The sequence below is a fragment of the Coccinella septempunctata genome, chromosome 4, assembly GCF_907165205.1.
Source record: "Coccinella septempunctata chromosome 4, icCocSept1.1, whole genome shotgun sequence".
NCBI lineage: Eukaryota > Metazoa > Arthropoda > Insecta > Coleoptera > Coccinellidae > Coccinella > Coccinella septempunctata.
The window spans coordinates 12,833,440-12,861,171 of record NC_058192.1 but is presented as its reverse complement, the minus strand read 5'-3'; the positions used below and the strand labels follow the sequence as shown (position 1 = coordinate 12,861,171).

Below are 27,732 nucleotides of genomic sequence, written 5' to 3'. Positions count from 1 at the left end.
AGCTAAAAAAGTCTGAGGTAGAAACTTGAAACAGCACTTAGTACATATGCATATTCTTGTATACTTCATGTAGAAACATAAGTAGATATCTTCCGCTGAACAATCTCGATCTCTAGTGGGGAAGCCAACAATATTCGCGACTTCTTCAGCGACGTCGTCCCCAGAGAAAGAAGAGGGATCCGATTATCTTCGGTCAGGAGGCAAGAAAGACAATAGAGGGAGGTTAGTAAAAGAAAGTCATAATCCAGAAAAACGTCAGTTTGAACTCGGTTTGACTCAAATGATGTTGCTAACGGACAATCGCGGTGCTAAGATGAAAATTAACAGATCTCTTCTGGGATGTGTTCTCCTGGTGATGTGTGTGGATGCTGCAATTGCGCAGGCAGCCGTCTCGTCTACCGTAAGTGAATCAATGTCTCTACTACAGTGTACAGGCCGTTTCATTTTATACGGAAATATACCCTAAATTGAACAAGTTGTTTCCAACTATTAATCATAAACGAATTCAAATAAATATCAACAGAAATCAAAATTTATAATAAATAATAACGTGATGACTGCATCGTTTCAGCGAAATTTGGACTGAGTTAATATGAAAATTGAAAGAGAATTGGGAATAACGAGTAACTTTTCGGATTTCAGCGTATCTTTCGTGCGATAGAATCTTATTTTCACTTCCTACACTCTAAAACATCGATAAGCCGAATTGGTTCAATAAGTACTTGTTTTATTATGTTTTTCTCATTTTTCTCACATTCGCACATATCCACTGAGATAATTAGTTATATGAGCATTCGTTAAGCAATTGCTTGAGGGGTTTATGGAAATGCCTTATTTTTTATTTAATGAGTACTTTTGAAGGAGTCTCGTTGCAATAATGAAAGGTTTATTATCAATGTTTTCGTAAATATGACAGATTAAGGATAAGGAATCGAAGATATTATCATTGAAATATAACTCGATAGGGTACCTATCAGAATAGTTAACAACGGACGAATTTTCCATTCTTTCTGGATCTGAAACATTATCCTAAAATCAACAAAACAAAAAGACAAATTCCCTACACTGAATAACGTAAACATTTCCGATTTTGATTCTATTTTTTGATTAGCTTGTTAATATTTAGAAAAGACGTTAAATAATCGAATCCTTAACAGAACGAACTTATATAATACCCACGCTGCTTCAACCAGCCAATTCAAAAAGACAAGCTTTCAATAGAGAAGTCAATATATCATAGAATTTGACATGTTTCAATATCTTCACAATGAACAAACCTATTGTGAGAAAGTCATTTATAGAAATTCTCACATATTGTTATAACGTTGAGAATTGTATTGTACGAAATGAAGTAGGATGATGCACATTGCTCAATTTCGTCAAATTTAATGGAATGAGGAAAAGGGTGTAGTTACATGTATTCCCTTGGTTCACATTTATATATAGGTATTTTATATTGTAAAGCAATTTTGAAATTTCCAGTAGGAACACACAGCTTCCAAAATATTATTAGTTATTCAGAGATTACCTCGGAATAATATGTAATATGATGAACCTTTCAGCTTTGTTGAACAAAATAATACTTGGGGAAACTTTTCATAAAAATTATAATAGGGTAGTTGAAAAATTCCGACATTATCATGTATATTACTTCGAAATGGCAATATCTCTCCTATAAGTATCTAAGTGAGATAAAATATACATATTTTCTTAATCTCTAATCCACAGCTTCAAAACGCGAAAAGTTTTAGCTAAATCAATGCTGTAGTTCTTGTGAAACGCCTGAAAAAATGATCAGACAATTCAGTTACAATTTCATCCTAATTAAAATATATAACACACTTTGACGAGCTTTGTATTAGGAAGGATATTTTCTAAAAGCCTGATATTATGTACCACAAAATGTACAGATCGAACAATTGAATTTTTCATGTTGATGTTGAAAATAGAGAAATAAAATGGTGAAAAATCATATTTATTATGATTATTTAATGATCAGATTTGGATAATTGTGATTCACGTTTTCAATATAATTCAAATAAAACGGATTTTGTTTAACAAATGAAAAAATCATGAGGTATATTGTTTTTATTCGTATTCTACGGAGTTGTATCAGTGAAAACATTTTTTAATTGAAGAATTTTATATCACGGTCCATATTCCAGAGTCACCTATTAAGATGGAACATAAAACTGATGAAATATTTTAGTTTTCTCCCAAAAATTGGCTTTTAAATGTTTTGCAACGATTACACGCCTCATCTACTTACGATGGCTTCATAAAGATTGAATTGGAACTTCATCACATATTAATTAGAGCATCAAAAGGTCTGAAAATCATTCAACTCTTTCAAATAACACAACAATATTGCAAATTCTTCCATTGTTAATTTGTAAAACTACAATATAAGATAAAGTATTCCATTATACTGAAGAGATGAAAATTTATGAGTAGAAACTTGTTACCTAGAATAATGATGAGGTGGTAATTGTGTGCGCATCTTTTCGGTTCAATGTTTTTGTAGGTAATTAGAGTGTGAATACCCATAAAAATTTTATGTTCCATCGGGAAATTTTTGGGAAAATTGATGCGTGAAAATATATTTAGTTTTCAATGTGAACTGATGTTTCTCTGTTCAATTGAAAGATAATGACGCCCAATATCCATATTGTATACCTATATAGGTACATCATTTCAACATACAAATTTTCTGAAAAAATTAAGGAAAATCAAATGCTCAATTTCTTTTTGAATGAGGTCGCTCCATTCTTGCAGAACCTTTTTTGGATTACCTAGAATATTTTTAAGAGGTTCATCTGTACTTTCAAGATATTGCAAAAATGTTTGAAGAGAATAAAGTGAAGGAAAAGAAGCAGGCCTTCAGCATTATACCTATATAGGTATCACATCAATTTATTTTCTGGCGATTCAGTCAGCTAACTCATCGGAGTTTCTTGAGAATATGAGACCTTTTGCCACTCTTCGATCCTGTTTTAGAACTCTTAATTTTGGGAGAAACCCTGTCTCTTTGAATTTTTTCACGAAACGCAATATTTTTGAGAAAAATCTAAAAATTTCAGATTTTCCTCAAAAATCTTGGTTTCATAAGAAAACTGCAAGAGACAAGAAAGTTTTTCAATTGAATGGGCTTTCTAACGGTTTAAAAATCAAGGAATTCAAATACGCGGTTTATGTTTAGTGGTTTCAAAGGAATTGTGGACCGGTAAAAAGTGTTTTCAGGGCTCCATCCCCAAAAAAGGTAGAACTATGTGATTTCGCTCATCACGAAACTCCTGTGTTCAGTGATTTAGTGATGATTGGATTCTGAGATAAAAAGAAAAGAATATTTTTAGGGGCGGAATAGGGGACCTCCTGGCGAAGATCAAAAATAGTGGTCTCCTAATTTTTTTTCAAGAATTCATTTATTCTCGAGAGTTTCTCCTGCAGTCATGTTGCAAATGAAACGGAAAGTCTAAAGACAGAGTAAATAACTTCATTCGTCTGAAATTTATCGACTTTACCATTTGGGGAATATTCCGCCAACTTCGAGACTTTCTTCTTGTGATACCACTCATTATATCAGTGACGACAAAACGAAGGAACCGACATCGACTTGCTGGAAGTAGAAATCTCCGTATCTCAGCATCTTCATCATCTGATAACAGCCAGTGGAGAAAGTTACCCAAGATTCTCTAGGTCAAGTGTGAATACCATCCTCTTGTCTGCAGATGCCAGGGCGGCGACCTTCAATATCCGAGAATCCGCAAATATCGATGAATATTAATTTTTTTTCACTTTTTTTGTGTACAGATTCACTTTCACCCATATCATCTTGTTGCCTCATCTTTGATCTTTCATTACGCGTACGTGAAGCGACGATTTCTAAATTCTCGACTCATCTTCGGCCGATGATGGTCGTTTGAAAAAATTTCCGGGTCATCTTAACGGCCGTAATTATACATAACTAGGTTCGGTGTTATTTATGGTGATGGGTAATCAAAATGGATGGGACTATATGGAGATTGTGGTGATTTGAAAGTGCTTGGGATGAATCGAAAATATTATTATGCAATTATTGAGAGAATTTTTCATGATTTATATGTTTGGGATGGTTGTTAACCTTTGCCGGTAATCTTCTGATTGCTATAATAGTCATTATCTCATTTGCTAGCTGAAACAGTAGGACAATGAATTAAAGATCTCATGATTGAAAAGATAAAAGAAGTTAAATTTATCAATATTTGAAACTCCAGAAATGCTCTTATTCGATTTAGTTTTGATTCCGATCCTTCGTAAATTTCTTGGAATTCAAAATTTCATACTCTTCATGAAGCCCTTACAAAAGTTTTAAATGGTATGAAGAGGGATGGAGTTACTTTATGCATTAATTTTTTAAATCAGATTTGGGTTAAACATTCTACTCGGATGACAAAGAAATCACCCATATAACGAGCCACAACACAATGGAATTAATATTTTTATACATTCATCAACTGGACGTAGATGTTTACAAGGATTACCAGCCAAAAAAAAATAAAGCTCCAAATTTATATCAGAAAATATCGAATGAATTATGTAAAATTCCTAATAAGCTGTAGCTGAAATTATTAGTACCTATAGGTAGGTCCATTGAATATCGAAGTAGCCTCAAAATTCATATTTTTTGTAGAAAAATGCACGAACAGGTCGATTTTTATTTCAAACATTTGACCCAGCAAACCTAGTTTTGCCATTTAAATTATTTCTAGGGTAGATAATAATAACTAACTCATCGTGATTGCTCGATTAGTCGTGAGAAAAAGGAATTCTTTTTTTTCTGTTCTGTACAATTTTTTTTGGGAATATCTTGTTATATAAACCTTGCCCTAACAATAATAAACACAACAAAAAAAGAATTGTCCAATTTGGTGCGATCGTTTGAACAATAAAGCATTTTGAAGTAAACCATAGATCCTCTTTTATTAATATAGATTGCGCAACTTTGATGGCCAATTTTCCTGCCAGAAATGTTTAGACCTTTTGTTGATAGGGATGATTTGACATCGATTACTCCTTAAGTGTCCTTGATCTCCAAGCACATAAAAAAGTAAAAATTTGAAATCATTAAATTCAACAATTTCTTCCCTATAGTAAAAGATGGATGAAAAACCCTATCAATCACCAAATTATTCTCAGCAACAAAAGGTCAATTCATTTTTGCCTTCTACACAACGATGAATAAATTTACCATTCTTTAGCTCGAACAGGTCAGCAAGTATCTGCTTAAGACGACCTATTCTTTTTCACGTCTACCAGAGGACTCTCCATCTCTCAAGTATGCGACAGAATGAAGAATGTTACTTAAAGTTGATCCATTCCCATTTCTTGTTGTTCTCACAATCAAATAAAGCTTCCTTCAAGGAAAGCAACAACTGTTACTCATATTTTTATAATGATATCACAAATTATCTTATGATGACTGATAAATGAAGAAATAAACTGAATATTGTTCCCGATCAAAGTCTAAAAACATCTTTATATTGACCAAATTCAGGATAGAAGTGATCTACTCAAATTCTTGAAGAAGTATATTCGGACACTAGAAGTTGGGAGATCCTGTATATGAACATATCCATTGTAGGTCATTTCAAACCAGAAAAAATGAATGAATCTCGATGTGTTCGATGCGAACGCGTCCGAAACAATTGCACAACAACCATTCAATGTGCATTCCTGAGCAACAACGCGAATTGCATTCTCAAAAAGGTTGCGTAAAATGAAATGAGTATGTAAATTTTTCCTGGTCGGTAGCGGCTCTGATGGAAAATGCTCCTCCTATCAATTAAGCATCTCTCACGATTTCGTTCGATATACTCAATTGCGTTGTGCGCCAAGTTTAGTGCCTCAATTCCCTATTTATGACTACAATTAGCCAAGTGCAGGAAAACACCAGCCAACTACTACTGGTGGTCACAGTGTTCTACCTCTTTAATTGATATCCAGTGGTGCTGTTGAGGAAATGTCGGGATAAGTTGCAGGAAGTTCCTCCATTCCACGGATTTCAGGAAATAATATAACACTCTTTTTTTCTACTTTCTACTATTGTGGTCAATTATCGATAATTTTTTGTAATTTCTGATTACTCCAAATTGGGGGGTCTTTGACTCCTACAAATATTTTAACAGGAAATTTTTGAAGTCAAAAGAAACACTCTTTTCTTTACTTTTTTTCGGAATCGGATCTGTTTGAAAGATATAGCCATTTTAAATTTTCATAATAAGCTGTGTCACCCCTGGAAAAACAAAATTACCTTCAGAATAACAAGCTAAATATGTGTCACTACACATCTGTGGACCTTTCAGAGTTGCATTTAATTACCCAATTTTCCAGATTTCACAGATACCTTTCAATTTTTGAACATCAAATTAGTCGAAAACGGCGCATTATACGAGAAAATTTGAAGAATACTTTTCTTTATGGTTTTTCAACAGCCTTTCAAACCGAGCCGATAATGGTAAAGGAAGAAATTGCTTCTTTTGACCTCAAGAATCTACTATTATGGGATAAAGACTCACCCTGTATTGTTGAAAGTCATTTATCAAAAGATATATCGCATATATTATCAATCAAACATGGGAGCTGAATTATTGTAACCAGGCATTGTTTTCTTTTTTAATTGATTAGTATAATTTTCAGCAACCACTGCATAATGCTTTTCCTAAGGTCGTCATAATAATGATGGCATTCATCTTCTATTGTTTTTGAGTGCAATATACATACAGAGAAATTGTGTTTGTCTTTTATCAAATAGTGAAACGAATTTTTTATCATAAAATACCATAAGATTAATTTCTCTATCTTGTGAGTTGTGAGGTATTTCAATCTACTCACTCAAACCAACATTGCGTTCCCTATCATAATTTTCATTATGCTTCTGAATGAATCATCTTCAGCTTTCGTAATTTCTTTTGGCATCTTCGACTTTTCATAACATTACGTATCGAATGCGTATGGCAACCTGTTCGAAGAGCTCGAGAAAAATCTCATATTTTCCTACATATAATTTTTTTCCATCTCATACAATTTAAAGTGAAATCCCTTGAAAATTCTAGTTGTAATTTTTTATTGGTTGGAAGGAATAACATGACCATTGAGTTTTCTTTAAACTTCTGTCTAAATTGGCCAATTACAGTGCTCACCTCAAAAGATCAGAGTAATCTATACCGATCACAGAATTGCCTTCGATAACGAAATTATTGCAAATGTATCACCTCAATAATTTATATCTGTCATCTTCAAGTCTTCAAGAGCCATTAATATAAAAGGCGGAGATGGGTTACACAACATCGTCGGGCAAAAATATCCGGACCATATTTCCAGCGACCTTTTAACATTTGAGATTCTTATTGGAATCCAACATACCGATTAAATATTGCAAATCCCTAGATCGTTATTACAAGAAGTTTACTTTCACCGATGGACAGTGAGCTCCAAATAGAAGATCTTGTAAAAATATGCGAATGCAGAAGTGCAACAGTCGCTATATTAAATAGGGACGTGTTGCAAAACTAGTCGCTCGCCTTAGGGAAGTAGGTATGTTCTATAGAAGTGACTGGAGTTATTGGTTAATCGCATCAAGAACACGGGGATCTTGGTTTGTCCAGTTTCGAAACAGTTATTAGATACTCAGGTATAAATGGGCCATCTGAAAAACTTGATTCTGCTTTGTTTAATCAGATTTTACACAAGAAACTGAATTCTACACTTTTATTCATCATTCGTGAATGTTCTTCAGCGCCTTTGTAAATTATTCTAACATTGCAATCGGCTTCAATTTTGAAATTATATAATATTTAGTTCTAAACCATTCAGTTAGGATCTCAACAGATTTATTCAAAGCAAAGTGCGATGTTACAATCATTTATGAAGATTCTGTATTTAAAATCATTCACTTTTATATTATTATGCATGGTGAATCCTTATGTACATGTATAAAACGAATATGTACGTTCAGTTTCAACGTTGATAATGATTCAGGAGGATAATTGTTCTCTAGAGAAAGCTAGTTAAAAGTCAAATCTAGGTAACCCCAGAAAACATCAATATAATAGCTGTCAATCTCCAATGTAGAGATTACTTCCACATTGAGATATTACTCTTCACGTTATGGAGTTTCCACTCTTTTCAGCATTTAAAATGAGTGGATTGAAGCCAAAAGAAGGTCACAATCGGAAGGCATCGGATTTGTGTTCCAAATTTCATTAATTCATTTACAAAAGTTTTAGACTAAGACTTGGTAAAAGCCTAAACAGCTAGAGGGCTGTTCATTGAAGGAAAACGTAAAATATATTACTGGAAGAATTTTTTCGTGTTTCAATACCATGGTATTTTGGAATAATCATGTCGATGAGACAGACCCATATACTGGGAATTCAAAAAGTCTGAAGAAAAAACTCACTCTAAATACGAAAAGTTACCACCTTCTGAAATTAATATAATATACAGCCTTGCGTTAGATCATTATTGTCTAGAAATCTTCAATAACAATTTTCTGAAACATATTATGTATATAATAACCAAATGGAAGGTTATCTGAAGAAATAAAGCAATTGTGTGAGAACATCTCTCAACACTGACGAATACTTCGAGTTCGTGTGTATTCATTAGAGAAGAAATCCGAATAAAATCGTGCAATATAGATTATTTTTCCGGTATTTGAATTTCACGCAAAAAACTCGTAATCGAAATTGATCGATTAAATCGTTCCGATGTTTGAAAGTATATTACAGATTTCTTTCACAATGAACAAGAAACGGTTGAATTCGTTTCGATGATTATTTTTTGACGGAAACCAGTCAATTGATTTTAATACTCTGCATTCAACATAAAAATATTTCGTTTTTTTCAGCCTGCGGAAGCTCAAAGAAGACAGCTATCATTACAACAGCAGTCCAACATACTGAGCGACATTCAACAACATCAACACAGGTTTGACCTCAGACAAAACCCATTCAACACCGCCTTCAGTCTGAACCTCCAGCAACTCCAAAACCAGCCTTGGGTGAACCAGCAAATCCAATTTCCCGGACAAAATTTGGATCAAAGGCAGTACCTTCAAAAGCAACCTCTAATTCATTCTCAACTTCTCCAGCAGCAGATACAAAATCAGAACCCAGCGTTCCCACAGACTGCTTTGGGTAGTTCTGTCTTGCAGAATCCACTTTTATCATCACCGAATATTCCTATCTTCCAAACTCCCAATAATCCAAGCGTTCCACATGTTCAGCACCATACGCAGACCAGTTTCACTCCTAATTTCAATCAACAACCCAACAATTTTCCAACTGCTCAACTACAAGCAAGACCTACCTCAGAGCCCGTTTTTACTAGACCAACTACAACAGTTAACCCTGAAAAAGAAAAGGAGAGGTTGAAGCAATTAAAAGAGAAACAGGCTATCATTGACAAACACAACCAGTTCATTGAGAAGCAATATGAAAAATCACTGAAAAAGGCTCAAGAAGATCATGTGGAGTGGGTTGAAAAACAGAAAGAAAAAAAGGCGAAATTATATCAAAAACTATACAAGCTACCTAAGAACCAAGAGACTAGTTACTCTCACGCTATTCCCAGGTACATCTACCCTGAAGAAGCGCATCTTTTCGAATTAGCAGTGAAGAAATACTACGAAGAACATCCAACAACAACCACGACAACGACTAGTACAACCACCGAAACTCCAGATGATTCAGAAGAAGAAGAGGAAGATAAAATCGATAGATCTTCCACTAAGAAGACCACTTTTCTACCAACTGTTGTACCTGCGTCAAATCCAATTCAAACCCTAGATGACTTGAACACTTTGAAGAAACAATATCGGGAGAAACAAATAGGAAAAGACGACCTTTTAGCACAACTTCGATTAGCTATTGCCAATGAAGGTGATAACGATTTAACCAAAAACATTTCATCCAGAGAAATTTCTTTAGGAGGCAAAAGGGTTCAAGTTATCTCAACCACGGATTCAAAATTATTCGAAAAGTCCAAACCTCAAGAAATCACTCTGCCAAATGGCCAAACCGTTGAAGTGATCAGAACTAGCGACCCTAGTATGGTACCCGGAAATAATCCATTGAAACCAGATGAAATCACGCTCCCAAGTGGCCAGAAAGTACAAGTCATCAGAACGACTGACCCAAATTTGATTCCACAAGATTCTATTAAATCCCAAGAGATCACTTTACCAAACGGCCAAAGAGTTGAAATCATAAGAACCACTGACCCTAAATTGGTACCTGGAGGAACGCCATTAGAGCCAGGAAGTGATTTGGAGAAATTGGTGTTATCGAGGACAACTACCACAACAACTATTAAGCCACCGAAGGTGTTCTTCGATGAAATCGCTAAAGACGTCATTCCCAAAGGTTCAAACTTCGAACTGCTCAAAACCGGCGCTTCTGGTGGCTTGGAACAAATTGAATCTCCTTCAAATTTGCCTGATAAGAAGAAAGTCACTTTCGTTCTTTTAGAGGAGCAAGCTGACGGTACTCTGAAGGTTCAAGGGATTAAAGGAACTGGGAAAGATAAACCTGAAGTAGATGTAGATTCTATTCTGAAGAAAATCAGAAATGGCGAGATTAAACTTCCTACTTCATCACCGAAACCTGAATCGACTACCACTGCCCCATCCACAACACCCGTTCCTTCAACAACTCAAGCCTCTTTTGGAGCCAAGTTGGTTACGGAAGAATCAAGCACTCCCAAAGTTAGTGTCCTGCCTAATTCTTTTGCAACGTCTGAAGACGAATCCCCAGTGGTCAAGACTAAAATGGGTACAGAGTTCGTTTCAACATCCACGGCTTCTTCAACATATTACACCGATGACTTCAGTAGATTCTCATCTTCACTTCCAACTGATTCACCGACAACAGCTAGATCGTCAAGACAACCTCACATTCTCAACCATGGCAGCACTGCTCCTCCGAACGATTTGGTGCGACAAGAATCTTCGAGTTCAGCTCAGAATTCCCAGAATTCCATCTTCTCCAACTCCTTCAGCTCGTCGAGAGGAACTACGTTCCTTCCAAGAACGACAACTCCGTCCTACCCTTCTGAAATCATCCCAAGCATTTCAGAAACTGTAACGCCAGTTTCCGATCAACCATCCAGAAAATACTCCAAGGAACCTTCGCCTGAGCTTGTCGATATTCTGAAGAAACAAGGCCTATTCGCCATGGCCAAATTTTTGAAACAGAGTGGACTGGATACGATCCTGAATGAGACCGGTCCTTATACGATATTCGTTCCTAATGATAAGGCCTTCAGGACTCTTCTAGTTCAGTTGGGAGGTCCAGAGAGGGCAGAACAGAAATTCAAGGATAATCCTCGTCTTTTGAGTGGGGTGAGTAACAAAAAATCTTTTACGTTTCCGATGATTTCTCCAGTTCTTCCTCAATTTTATTTTTCTCACTTCCATGAAATTTTGATGGTTACTAACTCAAATTATTTCCTATATCCTTCACAAAAGTTCATATTCCTTTTTTCAAATTCAGATTTCTCCATGTGTTTATTTTTTTTCAGTTATTGTTGCATCATGTAATACCTGGTGCTTTTACAATAGCGTCCCTGCAAGATGAAATGACTGGGGTGTCCCTAGCAGGAACTCAATTAAGAGTGAATCAATATAATATGCAAGATGCCGAATGGAACGATATCAAAGTAAGTCGATCACGCAATTTTTCGTGTCGCCGAAAGAATATCGTTGTCTTGAGTTGACAGACAACATAATTGAAGTGGTTCGTGAACCGTCCGTTACAGAAATCATTATTAATTGCGATTTTCTCGAAATCGCTTTTTGTTGATCGAAAAAAGTTTCGAAATATTTTAATTGAAATCGTTTACACATCCAGCGTTTCCTAATAGTGAAACAATTAAACTTTTCACTCTGGAATTCAACAAAAAAGGTTGCAATTTGATGTAGATCACCAACCAGTAAAATGAAATTCATAGCATTTATAAAATCCAAGTAACCGATTTCCTGTTACCATTACTCTGTTTTTTTGCAATAGAGGAAGTGATAAATGTGAAACAGAGACTAATTTTTCTTCGTTCTATGGAGAACCAAGTAATTCTTATATTTTAAATCTTGATTGCTGTCTTGTCTAGGTACAATTTCATTTATTGCAATTAATAAGAAAGAGAAAGTTACTTAACAACTTGTGACGTTATAGTCTTGTCTACACAACGTCGAAAGATGTACTCAACCTAATATCACTGTTCACTTTATTAGAAAAGAGAAATGAACTGATAAAAGGTTACATTAAATTTGCCGGCACTGAAAGTGATTGAATAAAATTCTACTTCTTGTTCGAAAAAATAGTTATGTGGCCTAAAATGCTTTCGGTTTCCTTTCACAAAACTTGTGAGCACATTATATGTGTACACAAATATTAATTAATGTACAAAATATAAAAGTATATTGTATATTAGGTATAGTTTATGCACATCGCTTCAGACCAACTCATAGCGTTTGTCTTTGGAAATTAAATGTCTATCAACAGAAATGAGATTATTATGTTGGAATGAGCGCGTTTCTTGCTGAGTTGACATACATTTTTTGCAAGTATAAAATGATAGGTACTACTCAATTGGTGGTTTGGACACCAACTGACCGTAAAAATCATCGATTCTGTGGCAAACTGAACCAATCCACTGAATAATACTCCTCAACAGGCGAGAAATGGTCAATAACAATCACGAAATCGTAATAAAGGACACGCCGGATAATTTTTTAAATACATCGTTGTTGCATCTTCGAAACAATCAGACACGACAATAAAAAAATAATTGCTGTTATTATCCAAATACCTATCATTTAAATTATCGAGTACATTAATCGACTTTCCCATAAACTTCTAATGTGAAACATTCTAGTATATTTCTGCTCTGATTGACCGGCTTATTCAGTTGAGCATTGCTGAAGATGCAGAAACGGTTCATTCTTCATTTTACTTAATTAATTTAACTGCGGTTTAGATTTTCGAAGAAGAATGAATGAGTGTGAAATCGGAACAATTACATGGCAATTAGTTTGAACTGTGGTTTTGTTGCGTTTCTTTATTGATTTATTCCATCGAAAATTATGACATATCGTCTCCCTAGCTATCTTTTGGGGGCCAGGCCGCTGAAAATACATACAGAATTAAATTTGGCAATTGACAAATCACAATATTTTTTCATCAAATCGAGATTTCATTCAACTAATTTTCTTCGTCTTGGTTTCTATCTGTAGGGGATTGAATCGGACACTGTTTCATATTGGGTGGCGCTCTGGGTAAATGTATAGTACCCAGTAGCACTTGCCAATATTGAATAAAGTTCCATCAATTCCAAACGTTCTCCATCGTAGAAAAATGCTATGTTGCTCTGATGACGTCAAATGAGACCGAAACCATGGCAAGCATCTGCTTTTCTTCGATGGAGCGTGCTCCATTTGGGCCTTGACGATGGCAAATTGGCTAGTTCAATTCAGATCGTAACACTTGATGATATTCATATCGGCGGGTGGTATACATCTGAATTTATCCTTATTACTAATTTTCCAGTTAACCACCATCAACGGAGCCAAAGTCCTAGATGACAAAAAAGACATAGAGATCCCACAGGGTATGGCACATGCGGTGGACAGGGTAATGTTCCCCCTTCCTGTTGGAGATATTGTACAGACGCTTCAATCGGATAGGGAGAGACGTTTCACAAATTTCCTTAGAGCGCTTTTCGCTGGAGGATTAGCGGATTCTCTCCAAGGTGAGTCCATTTTTCTGAACAAAAAAATTTTTAAGATACAGTGGTGTCGCGTTTATGGGTGTTAAATTCCACGAACACAATTTTATGAGAGTGATTATTCGAGGAGGTATTGATATCTAGTTAGCCTAGACCAGTTCCACGAATAAAAAAAAATTTCGTTACCATAGCAACGAACAATAACTCATTAGAAGTGTCAGTGTGAAGTTTGAGCTCAAAAAAGTAAACCAGAGCTACGCAATAAATTGAAAGAAAGAAGATGTCCATCGATATTGTGAGAACCCAAAAATTGGAGTATCGGGCCAACATCAAGTACCTACATTTAAAAGGGTTAAGAGATAAGCAGATTTACGAAGATATGCTTAATACCCTTGGTGATCAATGTCCTTCGTATGCGACCGTGAAAAATTGGACTGTAAGCTTCAAAAGAGGTAAATTTTCAATTGAAGATGATGATCGATCGGTAAGGCCAGTTTCTGCGTCAGTCCCCGAAAATATCGATGCAGTTCATGACATGATTTTATCAGACCGTTGAATTGGGCTAAAACGGATATCTGAAGCACTAAATATTTCATACGAACGCGTTCATCATATATTTCACGTCAATTTGGACATGAGAAAAATTGGTGCAAAATGGATCCCCAAATGTTTGAATGTTGACCGAAAGCGTGCAAGGGTAGAAGCATCGCGTTCGATCTGTGCTCGATTTGAAAACGATGTTGACTTCTTAAACCGATTTGTTACTATGGATGAGGCTTGTGTACATTTCTACGATCCAGAAACAAAGCAACAATCGATGGAATGGCGACACTCTAGTTCTCCAAGTCCTAAGAAGTTATAGCTGTCCAAAAATCTGCTGGAAAAGTTCTTGCTTCAGTTTTTTGGGATTTCCATGGAGTAATCATGATTGATTTTTTTCATGAGGGTAGAACAATAACCGGAGATTACTATTCGACATTACTGACCACTCTACTGGAAAAAATGAAAAATAAAAGACGCGGAAAGTTATCCAAAGGTGTTTTGTTTTTGCAGGACAACATCCCTGCACACAAATCCCATGTTGCCATGCAAAAAATTCGTGATTTAGGGTTTGAATTGCTACTTTAATCAACTGAAAAAATGTTCAAAAGAACGTAAATTTTCTGCTATCGAGAAGGTAATAAAAGCTCGAAAATGCATGACTTTTTTAAGGGGCGTGTAAAATTTGAGTATGATGGTGGTACATGGTGATATTCGCCAAAGACTCGATGGTTCAACAAAAAATTATACTACAATTTTTTACCAAACCAAAATATCTACATATCTATGTTTCAATAGATCATTTGAAATGGAAATCATCTGAGTTCATGTTGAAATTCAACGAAAGTTGAAAATCTTCACCCAGTTCAATTAAAAGCTCTCCGTGAAATTTCAGCTAGTTAAATAATAAAACAATCAACATAAATTAACCATTGAACCACTGCACTAACGCAATGATCCTGGGAACTTCAACTCCGTCGCGTAGGCTAAAAGTTTTATTGATGTCATCCAATTATCCACGCATCTGAAATAGTCTGATCATGAAATGGATATTTCGCCAATAGCTAAGTTGTATCGATTCGGCTGTCTTAGTGTGAGAACTGTTTCTGTAACGATTTCGTAATGTTGAACATGTTCAGTGAACCGTCTTTCGGAAGGAAATTGATGTGAAATTGTTTGCATCTTTCATCGTTTACTCTATAAAAAACCGCAGACAGGTATTACCAAACAGAACAACAATTTGGTTTTTCTGGTCTGATAGATGTAATGAGCATTTTTTCAATGGAGGTTGTTTTTGTGTAAATAAATGCGAAAAAATTTAGAACTTGATCCCTCTATGAAAATATGTAAGGCTATTTCATATATGAATTTTTTGAAATCACTCAATTTTTCAAGATACAGCTCTGGTGTGTATTTCATTGTTTGCCTAGTACAAATAAATATTCCATTTGAAAAGTGAAGTGAAAATCAATTTTAGTGATTTATTATATCTCTAGGTATCTATATCTGGATATTTCCAAAAAACGACAATGGTAATTTTTAATCGTTGAACGTTGAATTCAAAAATTTGGGCCTACCTGACCTACGAAAAGATTTCTATATATTTTTTGTGTTCTTCAGAAAACTGGGTAGCTCAACAATCAAACTAATTCAAATATTCCACCAGAAAATATTCAGCAATGCGTAATTTTGAGAAAATTCATGGGAGACTTCAACGTGCGACCAAGCGCGAAACCCTTATACCGTCATCGCTTTAGAAATCAGATAAATAGTCAGATTTTCGTATAATTTATACCAGAATTTTTACGACTCCTGGTTTCTACGAAAATTTTCTTTCTTTTCAAGGCACCAAGACCTTCACACTTTTCGCTCCAACCGACAAAGCTTTCGTGGGACTTTCCAGCGAAGATCTTGGCAGAATGATATCGGACAAAAAACTAGCGAGAGAATTGGTACTGCGACATTTGATAGCGGGAACCTTGTACACCAACGGTATGAGGTATTTCCAGATCAAAGAAAGTCTACAACCCGACAGACAGATCACAATTAATAAGCAATCAGGTGAGTACCATACAACATATTTTTTTCTTGTTCCCCGCAAAATGATACCGATGGTTTTCGAAATATAGAATGTGTCATCAGTAGGTGAACAACTTATATACCGAGTGGACTTTTCATTCCAGAGGAAGAAGTTCTAAGATCAAATTTCCTTATCGCTTAAACCCTTAGTGTTAGGTACAACCCAAACACCTATATTTCGAATAGGGAATAAGATGAGTTAAGTGATCCCTCATTTGAAAGGTGTCTTTCTATTCTGAGTTCAGCAAATTTCCTAATTTTTGAATACTGTTTGTTTTCTCTTCAAGCATGGACTGCAAATCAATCGAATTTTCACTCATTTGTCGTGAAATTTCGATAATACATCTGCTTCTGTTGATTAACAAACTACGTATTTTTACTTGTAAATAAAAGAAACAAACAGTAATATTTTGATGTTTGGTGTATGGAAGTTAACGATTATCATCGTATATTTTTAATGCATTAGTTTCAATCACTTCCTCGTCGTGGATTTTATCTTGGTTTTTGTGTAACGGAGAGATCGATATCAAATGATTGTAGCCCAGCTCTTGCTTTTCCATCTATCTATATACCATAAGCGACAAATTGCATGATGTTGAAGTGGAACAACAATGAATGATGATAACTCTTCCCCAATGCAGATCTAGATTCAGACATCGCGAAAGCCTATTTTTATCTGCCATCGCTGATTTCCTTTCACTTGATCCAAAATTCGTCCTTTCTTTTTGAAGAATCGAAAATGAGATGCAATTAAACTTTGCGGATACGATAAAATCGATCCAATTGTCCGATGATTGCGACACGATATTCGAATGTGTTTAAACGGTTTCAAAGGATAGGATTCTCGAGTGGTTAGTGCAACTTCTCTAATAATAAAACGTGATTTTATGTTACTAAGCTCTGAAAATGATACGGTGTATCATCAAACGGTAGATATGATGTTTGGGATGGTATAGGTATGTGTTATTGTTTGTTCACAGCGGATTATCTCCATGAGGTTTCGAAAATTTCAATTTGCCAACAAATATGTAAGCTCACGCTTTCCTCAGTATTTAAAACATTAAGTTGGGAATTCGACTCCTTTCCTACGCTATAACTTTCTGTATTCGTCCAAGAACACTACATTTTACAACTATACAGCGTCATAATTTTCTTAAGGTTTAATTCAGAATCGGCATAAAGGCAGAATCCTTGTTTTTCACCGTATTTTTTAGTATCCTAAATGGTAAAGATCGATTTAACTTATTATTAGGAAATGTTATCGATATTTCCAGATCCTTTCGCACTCGAACTTAAAACAGATTATACGATTTTCACAAAATGAGTTTTTAAACTACAACACATGTTTCGCACCTTCCATATTTCATCCCCTAGAATCGAGCGAGATTGATGAAATGTCGAGATTTATTACTAGAAGAGCAGCTCTTTCAGGATAGGTATCACATTTAGATCTACGAAGATTTCTTTGGGTAATATACGAGTGTCGAAAGTTGATTTTCGAAAATTCCCGAAAAAGATGGGGCAATTAAAAAAGACCGAACAGTGGCACCGAAGTCGATGAAATTCCGAAGTTTACTACTAGAAGAGTTGCTCTTTTAGAATATGAATCACATTTTCGATTGAAATTAAGAAATCTGAGTAATTTTTTCAATTTAAAAAATAATTAGATGAACTTTTGATAAAGTCGATAAGTTTTTCGCAGATAGACAAATTATTTCTTCTTGTGTTTTTGTTTCCAATCAAAGTTTGAGTTAGGAAATTATAATCCTCATAAGATAGTTAGGCACACTAGGTGTATGATTAATTAATTTGTATTTCGGAATTTCCTGAATAGTTATCCATCAGCGCCTGTTCGAACGCTAAGTACTAGTAATGCTTCATGAATGTTTGTAATGTAGGGAAATCTTTAAATATATCGATGGTCACGAGTATGTGTACCTACTTCTTAACGAAAAGGTATGTAATGTAAGTAGATGCAGGTCAGACAAGGAACTCGCATCTCGGTAGAAAGTGAATTTCTGTCGAGATGAGAAAGTGAAGAGCGAAAATCATCTTAGCGACTGAACTGTGTGAATTAACGTATTATGATGGCGTTGCTCACGGCTGGTGCGCTAATAGAAGACGATCCCATTATGTCAGTGTGAAAGATGAAAGTGAAAACGCCTCAAGAACGTTCAACACCTGAAACAATGCAAGGTAGTTCTTTTATACCAAGCTGCTAGTTATAAAAAACGGGTACTATTATCAGATCGATGAGATTGTCCTATTAAATTCAGCTTCTACGAAAAAAAAAATACGTTGGCAAACGAATAGATATCGCTTTTATCCTATTCAATATTTAGTTAATGATATCATAACTTAAAAAATCGTACCAAGCATGTCTTTGTTAAAATTTTTTCAGCTTGACTATAGAAATATTCCATGGAAATTCAATCATTCGAAAGCGTAGTGTGAAATAGATATCTAATAGTATATCGAATAATCTGGCAAGGATAAAATCGTTAGCTACATTGTCACGAATCTCAAAAAGGACCATAATTTTGCAAGAGATTGCAAATTAAATGATTCCATATATCATCTCTGCACTGAGCGTTTATAAAACGATGATACAATTACAAGGAAATGATACAATTCTTCATTTCGTGCTATTCGAAGTGAGTAATTGCTCCTTTCATTGTTTGTTTGGAATATTTACATAATGGTGCGATGGATCATTAATAAATAGTGAAAGTAAATAGGACTTGGTACAGTTCCCTCCGTTCTTCACACAGCTATCACATTTTTATTCCATTTGCCGAAACCGCCTATCGATGTCGTCTAGATTTGATCAGTTAACACAAATAGTAATTTGGTCTTCCATTTATCATCTCCTCTAGATCAAGAAGACCAACAGCTAGGGAGAAATAAAGTCTTAATAATATCGAAAAACAAACATATTACAGTTACTTTTTTATGTAGAATTTAGTGGCATCGAAGGGCACAAAAATAACGAATTGATCTCATACGTTGTCCAATCTTTCCTATGGGTGTATAACTGTATAATGAATGTTGAGATGATAGTTTTCCAGTAATGATTTCAGTGTAAAATGATTTCAGTGTAAAGTAGTTTCAAACGTTTAAAATCTTTAATACTCAACAAAAGAAAGTAAATAGAACAATTCTCCAGATGCAGGAATTTGTATCACAAACTGCCTGTAGAATCACTGTTTGAAATTCAGCCAGAGATAACACACGTTGTGTAGTCGGATTTAAAGATTATATAGGAAACTAGTACCTAATTAAGTATTATTCAAGGCGAATGAAATTGGGGTAAATTATAAAATCATAACAACGATGCTTGGCACTTCACAGGAAATGGAGTAACAGCCATTATTCCAAGCATAGCCCGGAGCTTTACGAAGTAATGAACTTGATATGTATCATCAAGTGGTTGTATATTAGGTATTGTGCGGAGGACTAAGAGAAGTTGAGTTGATGGGTCATGCTTTCACATTCAAGATTGATTAACTTTTTCCTTCCGAAGAAAGATATCTCGTATACACCCACTGTAGAAGCGGATAGCAAACGAGGAAAAGTCACCATAAGTTCTTCGATGAACAGTGAAAATTTCTCTTGAGGATGATGATTCATTATGTAGAATCCGCTGGGATATTGTTGATGATTAAACTGATTAGCAATCAGTTAACAATGCTTGATTTTATCCTATACAATTCTTCAAGTCTAATGATAAAACATCGTCTAGTAAAAGTATAGGTGTAATTATCCAATTCCATCAGAAATATAACTTTTGATCAACATGGTATACTGGTATCTTTCTATATATGCACTAGGCAAATCGAATTTGAGATCCCTTGTATAATGTGTGTAATGGAAAACATTTCAAATCATAAAAATATGAAGGAATTGCCGTTTCCACACCCCAAATAAATGTCTTTATTTTGGTGACTTGGATATGAAAATATTCCGGATATAACAGCATCGCTAGTCACAAAGGAAATATGCTAAAAGTAAAATAACACTCCTTTGATCTATAAAAACTATTGAGGTGATTAATACAGTTTCCTTTTACGGTTCTTTTTATTTGCAGGAAAACTCAAGATCAACAACAACTATCTCGCAACCCAGAACATTCCAGCGACAAACGGAGTTATCCACGCGATAGATACGCTATTGTGAAACCACCCTTAGAAAAACATACCAGGATTATCAGGAAATCCTCATTTTGGCCATTCACCAGTGAAATTGAAATATTATTCTTTCAAGTATAAGGCTGATGAAAATGTAGATACCAAACTTCCCAATGGGTTCTGAAGAGGAATAACCATGTATAGAAACGAAACTATTAATTTAATATGTATAGGTATTATTATAAATTATGCTATAAGTATTTAATTATTGCTTAGATTTTAAGATCAGTTTATGGAATTCCAATGTCATTTATCGAATCTTACTTTAAATATCATTTCTTAGATACATAATAATATAGTCTGTATACTTCATAACAGATATCCATGAATGCTGAATGCCTCTGTTGTTTTCCGAATTGAACTTGTAAATAAATATTCTTTTATTATTGTACGTTTGGAATTATATCTTCCCTATAACGAACGCCAAAGTAATAACGCGAAACTTCGCGTTTCGCGTTTCGTTCAAGTATTGCAACCCATAAAGCTGGTGAGCTGCCGAAAGACATATTTTGCCAATATTTCTAAAAATATGGATCCAGTTTGACTCATTACATAAAGAAAGGGTCTTGCATAGAGAAAGGAGTCTTGTCTCTGAGTCTCTGACTCATTATGACTTGTCTCCACTTTCCTCTTGGATACTATATACGCCAGTACGCCACTGCCACAGTACAGTCCACAGTACAGTCATTTGGTGTTCTGTGGTCATTGAACTTTCTTTAGTTCAATGTCTGTGGTGCACTCCACAGAACATCAAGATATTAGTGTTCTGTGGTCGCTGCCAAACACAATAAAAAAAGAAGAAGAAGAAGTGTTCTGTGGTGCGCTCCTTACGTTAGATCACAGAACAACGTTAGATTCCCATAGAGTTCAATGAATCAAAAAGAAACTTTTTGAAGAAGAAGAATCTTGTTTATGAATACCACAGAAACATAGATGTAGCAAGGTCACAGAATAAGAAGAAAGAGAGATTTAATCACAGATTTCACAATGTTGTCGTATTATTTCTATGGTTCAATCTGACAGTTCACAAATAATAACAAAGTGAAATAATTTTTCATTCTTTTGTTTTTGGAAATTTGTGACTGTCTTATGTGTTTCAAAAATTTCAAGTTGAAGATACCCCATAATATAAATCATGGAAAATAAAGCTCTGACTCACAACACTGGTGATTATTCAGATGAAAATATTGATAACAAGTGTGTGCAGGATATCCTGAATACTTTCAAAGATTTGAGGGAGTATTCTCAGGATGTTGAAAAACAATTGTCTGCTGTACGCCAAGAATCTCTGGTGGATCACATCGCAGAAAGTAAAAATATAGCACATTTACACCGACAGATATCTAGCTGTGATGATATCCTTAAGCGTATGGAAAGCATGTTGATGAACTTCCAGAGTGATCTGGGAAATATAAGCTCTGAAATAGTATCCCTCCAACGTAAATCTATTACTATGAGCCAAGAACTAAGTAACAGACAAAGTATAAGAGGACAATTGAGCCAGTTTATAGACGATATGATGGTTCCAGAAACCCTAATAACGTCTATCATGGATTTGTCTGTTACTGACAAGAACTTCTTGAGTCAACTTCAACTGTTGAACCATAAATTAGGATTTGTTAAAGAACAGGGTTTCAAAGAATCAATATCTTGTCTGGATGTTCGGGATATTCTTGAGAAGTTAAAAATAAAAGCAATGTCAAAAATTCGTGAGTACTTATTGGAGCAGATTTATAAATTCAGGAAACCCTTAGGGAACTACCAAGTACCCCAGAACAATATGCTGAAATATAAATATTTCTATGAATTTATTTTGTCCAATGAGAGAAATGTGGCACAGGAGATTTATAAGGAATATGTAGATACAATGAGCAAAATTTATTTCTCATACTTCAAATCCTACAATAATAGAATAATGAAATTACAATATGAAGAGTGTGTTACAAAAGATGACCTCATGGGAATTGAGGACACAGCATCTAGAGGTATATTCAATAAATCTTTGAGGAATAAAGGTACTATTTTCACAATAGGAAGTAGGGGTGTTGTTTTAGCACAACAGCTTGAAGCTCCTATCATAGTACCACATGCTCAAGTGAAAAACAAAGTGAGAAAGAAATTACTGAATATAACTAAAAACTAATTTGACTTCTTTTTTCAGTTTCCTTACGAGGCATTATTTAGAAGTGAGCAATATGCTCTAGTTGACAATGCTTGTAGGGAGTATTTATTCATTTGTGAGTTTTTTATGTTGAAGGGGCAACAAGCTTTAGAAGCTTTCAATGAAATTATGGGAAAGACAACAGGTCTGATCAGGGTAAGGGAACCCTTCATTTAGTGGTTATTATATTCTCCTTTGTTTAATACTCCTATACAAAGTTGAAGCTTCAATAAGTTGAACCTATTATTAAATAGGGAGAAAAATTGTAGCTAATAGCTATAAGGCCTATAAGATGATATCACGGAATGGTCTACTTTTAGTAGACTTACTAATCTACATCATTTTCTTGCAGAAAAATGTTGAATCTTATGTGGATACTTGCTATGACTCCATAGCATTGTTCTTATGTTATCATCTTATTTTACGTTACAAAATAATGTGTCATAAAAGGTGTGTCCCTGCTTTGGATTACTACTGGGAAAATTTAGAAAAATGTTTGTTGGCGAGATTTGAATATGTTTGCCATCTTAATATTCAAAGTATTAGAGATTGCGATCCTTCCAAATTCCAGCCAGAAATGGGACCTCACTACGTGAGTATTATTTGTAGCTCTTGATTCATTGGTTAAGAATTAAATTTAATATGTTGTGTCGTCAAAGATTCAAAAACTATTATTCAATCAATGATTTATATGTTTGACATCATACCATTTAATGTTAAGAACCTCAAAACTAAACTTTAACTCTTCACCTTATAACCTATCCTGCTTTAACACTTTACTGAATGCTATTTTTTTACTAGATCACAAGACGCTATGCAGAATTTAGCGCCGCTTTGGTGGGAATTAGCGAAAACTTTCCAAATGAACTGATAAATAGACTTTTAGCAGAGCTGCAAGAAGAAGTCGAGCTATTTATTTTGCGAATGGCAGGGATATTCCCCCAAAGAAAAGAACAGCTAATTTTCCTCATCAATAATTATGATATGATTTTAAATATAATTTTGGAACATACCAGAGATAATTCTAAGGAAGTTGAAACTTTCAAACAAAGATTATCTGCTAAAAGTGGTGAGTATGTCGAAGAAATTCTGAGTCCCTACTTTGGAAGCATGATAGAACATGTTAGAGAAGCGGAAGGTTTTCTACATAAAGGAAAAGTAGATCAGTACAAGGCTCTGGAATCAAGAGTTGGTGGAATAGTTCAACATTTCTCCCAAAGCTGGAAAAAATCACTAGAAGAACTAAACAGAGAAGTGCTGATTTCATTTCCCAACCTTGTCACAGGATCTAGCCTGCTTCAGTTGGCCTTAACTCAGTTAGTTCAGTATTATCACAGATTTCATAAGTTATTACCCCAAAGTGCTAGGTCCCAGTTAGTGAATATACACAATATTATGATAGAAATGAAAAAATATAAGATTAATTATTGAAAAAACATACTTGTTGTGAGTCGGATGAAAAAGGTACTTCAATTTTACATTCCAAAATTTATATTGATGGTGCAATATCATGAAATTGAATAATATATATTATTTATTAAAGTTAAAAGCAGTATAAGGTATCTTTCATTTCTTCCTGAAAAGACATCACACCTAAGGAAATACCCTAAATAATGAAGAAAAGTTGAGAATGAATTGAAGTGAAATCAATTCGTCACTACACTGTAACATAACATACACAGCCTCTAAAATAACATGTTCAAAAAAATTCGTTGTCTAGTAGGCTGCGCCTCAAAGGCACGTAATTTTCCGTAATTCGCAGTTACGTTGCCACATCGATGATAATTCAGATATTTGCAGAATATAAAACATGTTCCACAGTATATTTGACAAAGATATTTTTTGAACACACATTAATTCCAAATTATGGTTAAGAGAAAAAAACCTTAATTTACTTATGACTCATATTTAATATGTCCCTCAAAATATTTACAATGACTTTCATAACAGCAAATCTATTAATTTTGTCATCAGCCTCAACACACAACTCGATATATTTGAACAAATCGTGACCTCTTATCGAATTGGGAGGAGAATGCAATAATCCTCCTTTCATCATTGGCCACGGTGTTTTAGATGAAAGTAGTAGCTGAAAAAATAATTGCTTAATTCTCCCTACCACAATCAGAATCAAACTACACACTTTACAAACACTGTATATATTGTGATCACTAAGCTGATACGAACAGATGTCATCAGTAGAAAATGCGTATGGTTCATCTTCAAAATTCCTACTTCGGTGATGGTTTTTTATATTGAATTTTTCCATACCTAAAACATAACGAAGATATGGCAAAGAAAAAGGTAAAAGCTATGATGATTTAACATAATTCTAATGAGCATGATATATCCAAAATAGCTCTCATAAATGAAAAATTTTATATAAATCAAAGAACCATAGAGCAATCTTTTATTTTCAGTTATCTGTTAAAATTTAATGCTCCATTAAAATGTTAACCCTCAATTATTCCCTTTGAAAATGACAGTTTTCAATTTTCATGGATTATTAAATCTTAATGGGCATTCCTGCAACTAAAAAAAATATCAACTCACTATCATTCCTCATTTGTAAAATGCCATTCTCCAAATCAATGAAATAAACATTCAAATTATGATCAACAACTATGTTATCCGGCGAGATATCTGTCAAGTAAAGACTAAAAGTTTGATGTGCTGTTGTGAAATCTTCTGCAGCATTTATAATACCAACAGCTATGGTAGCTCTTTCAATCCAAGAATATTTCTCAACATAATTCAAATTAACACCACAATAACTCTGTACAATCATTCGTCCACAGGCCCCAAAATACTTTGGAACAGGCCAGCCTTTTTCATGTTTGAACACTTTCAGTAATAGTGGTTCAACATTCACTTGTTTAATCGTCCAAATTTGTTCTAAAGTTAGACCTTTTTGGTAAAGATATTCTAGTAAGTACTCTGCTGTTTCTAAATTACACACATGAAAGTCTTTAACATTCACATTGTCTTTTTTATAAAATGTATCTAAAACACTATTCACTAAAAAGTCTCTATATTTACTTGTACTTAAGGTTTTAACCATAGTCAACACTTTCACTAGCTCCTCATCTTGTCCCAACTTTTTCAAAACCACTTCTGAGTCTTTGAATTTACCATAAAATACATTTTTTACACTGAAAAGGTTATTGAATACCCTGTCAAACGAAGAGAAATCCAACTCTATTTCAGAATTGTTCATACTATCACACATATTGGTTCCATAACAGAGTGGACATTTATCTACTTCACACTTTTCTATCAGAGGATGTTTAAACATGGACACAATATATAAAATGATGGCTAGGAAGCAGCCAAGTGCTGGGTAAAGTTTGAATGCCATCACTGGATACATTCAATTCTTAATTCCTTTCTGTAGAGCCTTCTGCCTGAATGAATAGAGTTCTTTCACCCATTTTTCCATTCTTGTTTCTTCATTCATAAATAACTGTAAAAAATAAATATACATAAGCACAAAAAAGTTTGTGAAAACAATCAAAAATGCCTTAAGGATATTTTAAAATCTTCCTTAAGCTCAGAAGCCAAAATACTTAAAATGGAAATCAACCCTACATTGCTATGAAATATGCTATCAGGTTCAACTGGTTCTACTTCTGGAACTTTAATTGTTTGCTTCTGAAGATCTATAACAATATTATCCATCTTTTTATTCGTACTAGATTGAAACTGTTTTTGAGTGAATCCATCATTATTTATTTCATCTATAACAGCACTATCAACTGAGATATCCAGTTTTTCCAGGCACTTTTGCTTTAGGTGTGAAAAATCTTTATCTTTAAAAGTAGTTTTCATGGGCTCTTTAGCTTTCACTGATTTTTTCAATGTCTGTGAACTGTCTGAAGAGCTGGAAGATGATCTTTTTTTTGATTTACCAACATATTCACGAATGAATGATTTGGATCTAGATCTTCTTGATTTATGGGAGTCTCTTGACTTGGATCTTTTGTATCTATCTCTTCCTCTAGATGATGACCTTCGTTTGTCTCTTGAAGCAGAATTTCTATATTCTCTTGAGTGAGACCTTCTTCTTTCTCTTGAGTTGGATCTCTTATAGTCTCTAGATGGTGACCTTTTACGATCTCTTGAATAAGAACGATGTCTTCTGGAGCTAGATCTTTCACTTGAATGTGATCTTCTTGAACTTGATTTATGGGACTTGTAAGATCTAAAATGTTCAACAAAATACTTGTATTTCCTACTTATTACTGATCACCATGCTCAGAGATATGAAATTACTGTACTGATGATAGTATAACTTACGAGTTCTTAGAGTACCGTTCACGACTTCTACTTCTAGTTTTGTATTTATCTACTTTTTTGTCTCTTTTCCTTCTACTTCTTGAATCATCTGAACTAGATGATGATCTGCAGGAAAATATTAATGAACATCAATTGTGTTTCTTGGTATATCATTCAAGAGTTTGGTCACTCCTTCTAAACATGTCAATGAAAAATTATATAAATGGAAGATAATATTATCTAGAAAATAGGTAACAGTTTAGAGTGCCTAGTGCCAATACTCAGTTGTATCCTAAAGAATGAAGACCCGTCTTACCTGTGCCTACGTTTACTTTTACTGCTGTACTTTTCTGTATCTGAATCGCTGGAATACTTACCCATCTTGGATTTATCTACTAATTATAAAAAAGTTATTTCACAACGAAATTATATTTCAAAGAGGGTTTGAATTTGATTTTCTACCTTTCTTGAAGATCGAGTGAAGTATATCCCCCGAATTCCTCGAAAATTTATATCATACTAGTCACACGCTCGCGACCTGATAATGAAGAGGTTTGAAAATTACAAATAATTTCAGCATTTAACATTACAAATGAATCGAACGGCGTACCAAAAACTTCGATTTTTTGAGAGAACGGGTAGATTTGACAGTTTTTGGCAGATTTGTCCCTGGTTTTTGGTTATATGAACACAGACAGATGCAGAGACAAAACCTGTCTCAGGACAGAT

At 34.5% G+C, this 27,732-nt stretch overlaps 3 protein-coding genes across 5 annotated transcripts; 2 read left to right on the top strand and 1 right to left on the bottom strand.

Annotated features, from left to right (window-relative positions):
- The first annotated feature begins 93 nt into the window (after positions 1–93).
- Positions 94–20,910, top strand: LOC123312170. Its single transcript, XM_044896430.1, has 6 exons — positions 94–400; positions 8,888–11,380; positions 11,560–11,697; positions 13,584–13,785; positions 16,147–16,362; positions 20,468–20,910. The coding sequence occupies exons 1-6, from the start codon at positions 281–283 to the stop codon at positions 20,554–20,556; spliced, it is 3,258 nt and encodes a 1,085-aa protein (XP_044752365.1). The 5' UTR covers positions 94–280; the 3' UTR covers positions 20,557–20,910.
- A 670-nt stretch (positions 20,911–21,580) lies between these two features.
- Positions 21,581–24,283, top strand: LOC123311942 (vacuolar protein sorting-associated protein 52 homolog). Its single transcript, XM_044896078.1, has 4 exons — positions 21,581–22,674; positions 22,729–22,884; positions 23,081–23,320; positions 23,530–24,283. Exons 1-4 carry the CDS (start codon positions 21,703–21,705, stop codon positions 24,157–24,159), a joined length of 1,998 nt encoding a protein of 665 aa, XP_044752013.1. The 5' UTR covers positions 21,581–21,702; the 3' UTR covers positions 24,160–24,283.
- Positions 24,284–24,618: 335 nt separating this feature from the next.
- Positions 24,619–27,689, bottom strand: LOC123310815 (serine/Arginine-related protein 53-like). 3 transcript variants are annotated; one of them, XM_044894483.1, is made up of 5 exons: positions 27,466–27,689; positions 27,320–27,398; positions 27,025–27,129; positions 26,317–26,929; positions 25,908–26,191 (listed from the first exon to the last, which is right to left on the bottom strand). In XM_044894483.1, the coding sequence occupies exons 2-5, from the start codon at positions 27,382–27,384 to the stop codon at positions 26,099–26,101; spliced, it is 876 nt and encodes a 291-aa protein (XP_044750418.1). In that variant the 5' UTR covers positions 27,385–27,398; positions 27,466–27,689; the 3' UTR covers positions 25,908–26,098. The 3 variants fall into 3 exon arrangements, with proteins under 3 accessions (XP_044750417.1, XP_044750418.1, XP_044750419.1); XM_044894484.1 differs by having other exon boundaries at positions 27,320–27,395; XM_044894482.1 differs by lacking the exons at positions 26,317–26,929; positions 27,025–27,129; positions 27,320–27,398 and adding exons at positions 24,619–24,817; positions 24,872–24,999 and having other exon boundaries at positions 25,282–26,191; positions 27,466–27,687.
- Between the last annotated feature and the right edge of the window lie 43 nt (positions 27,690–27,732).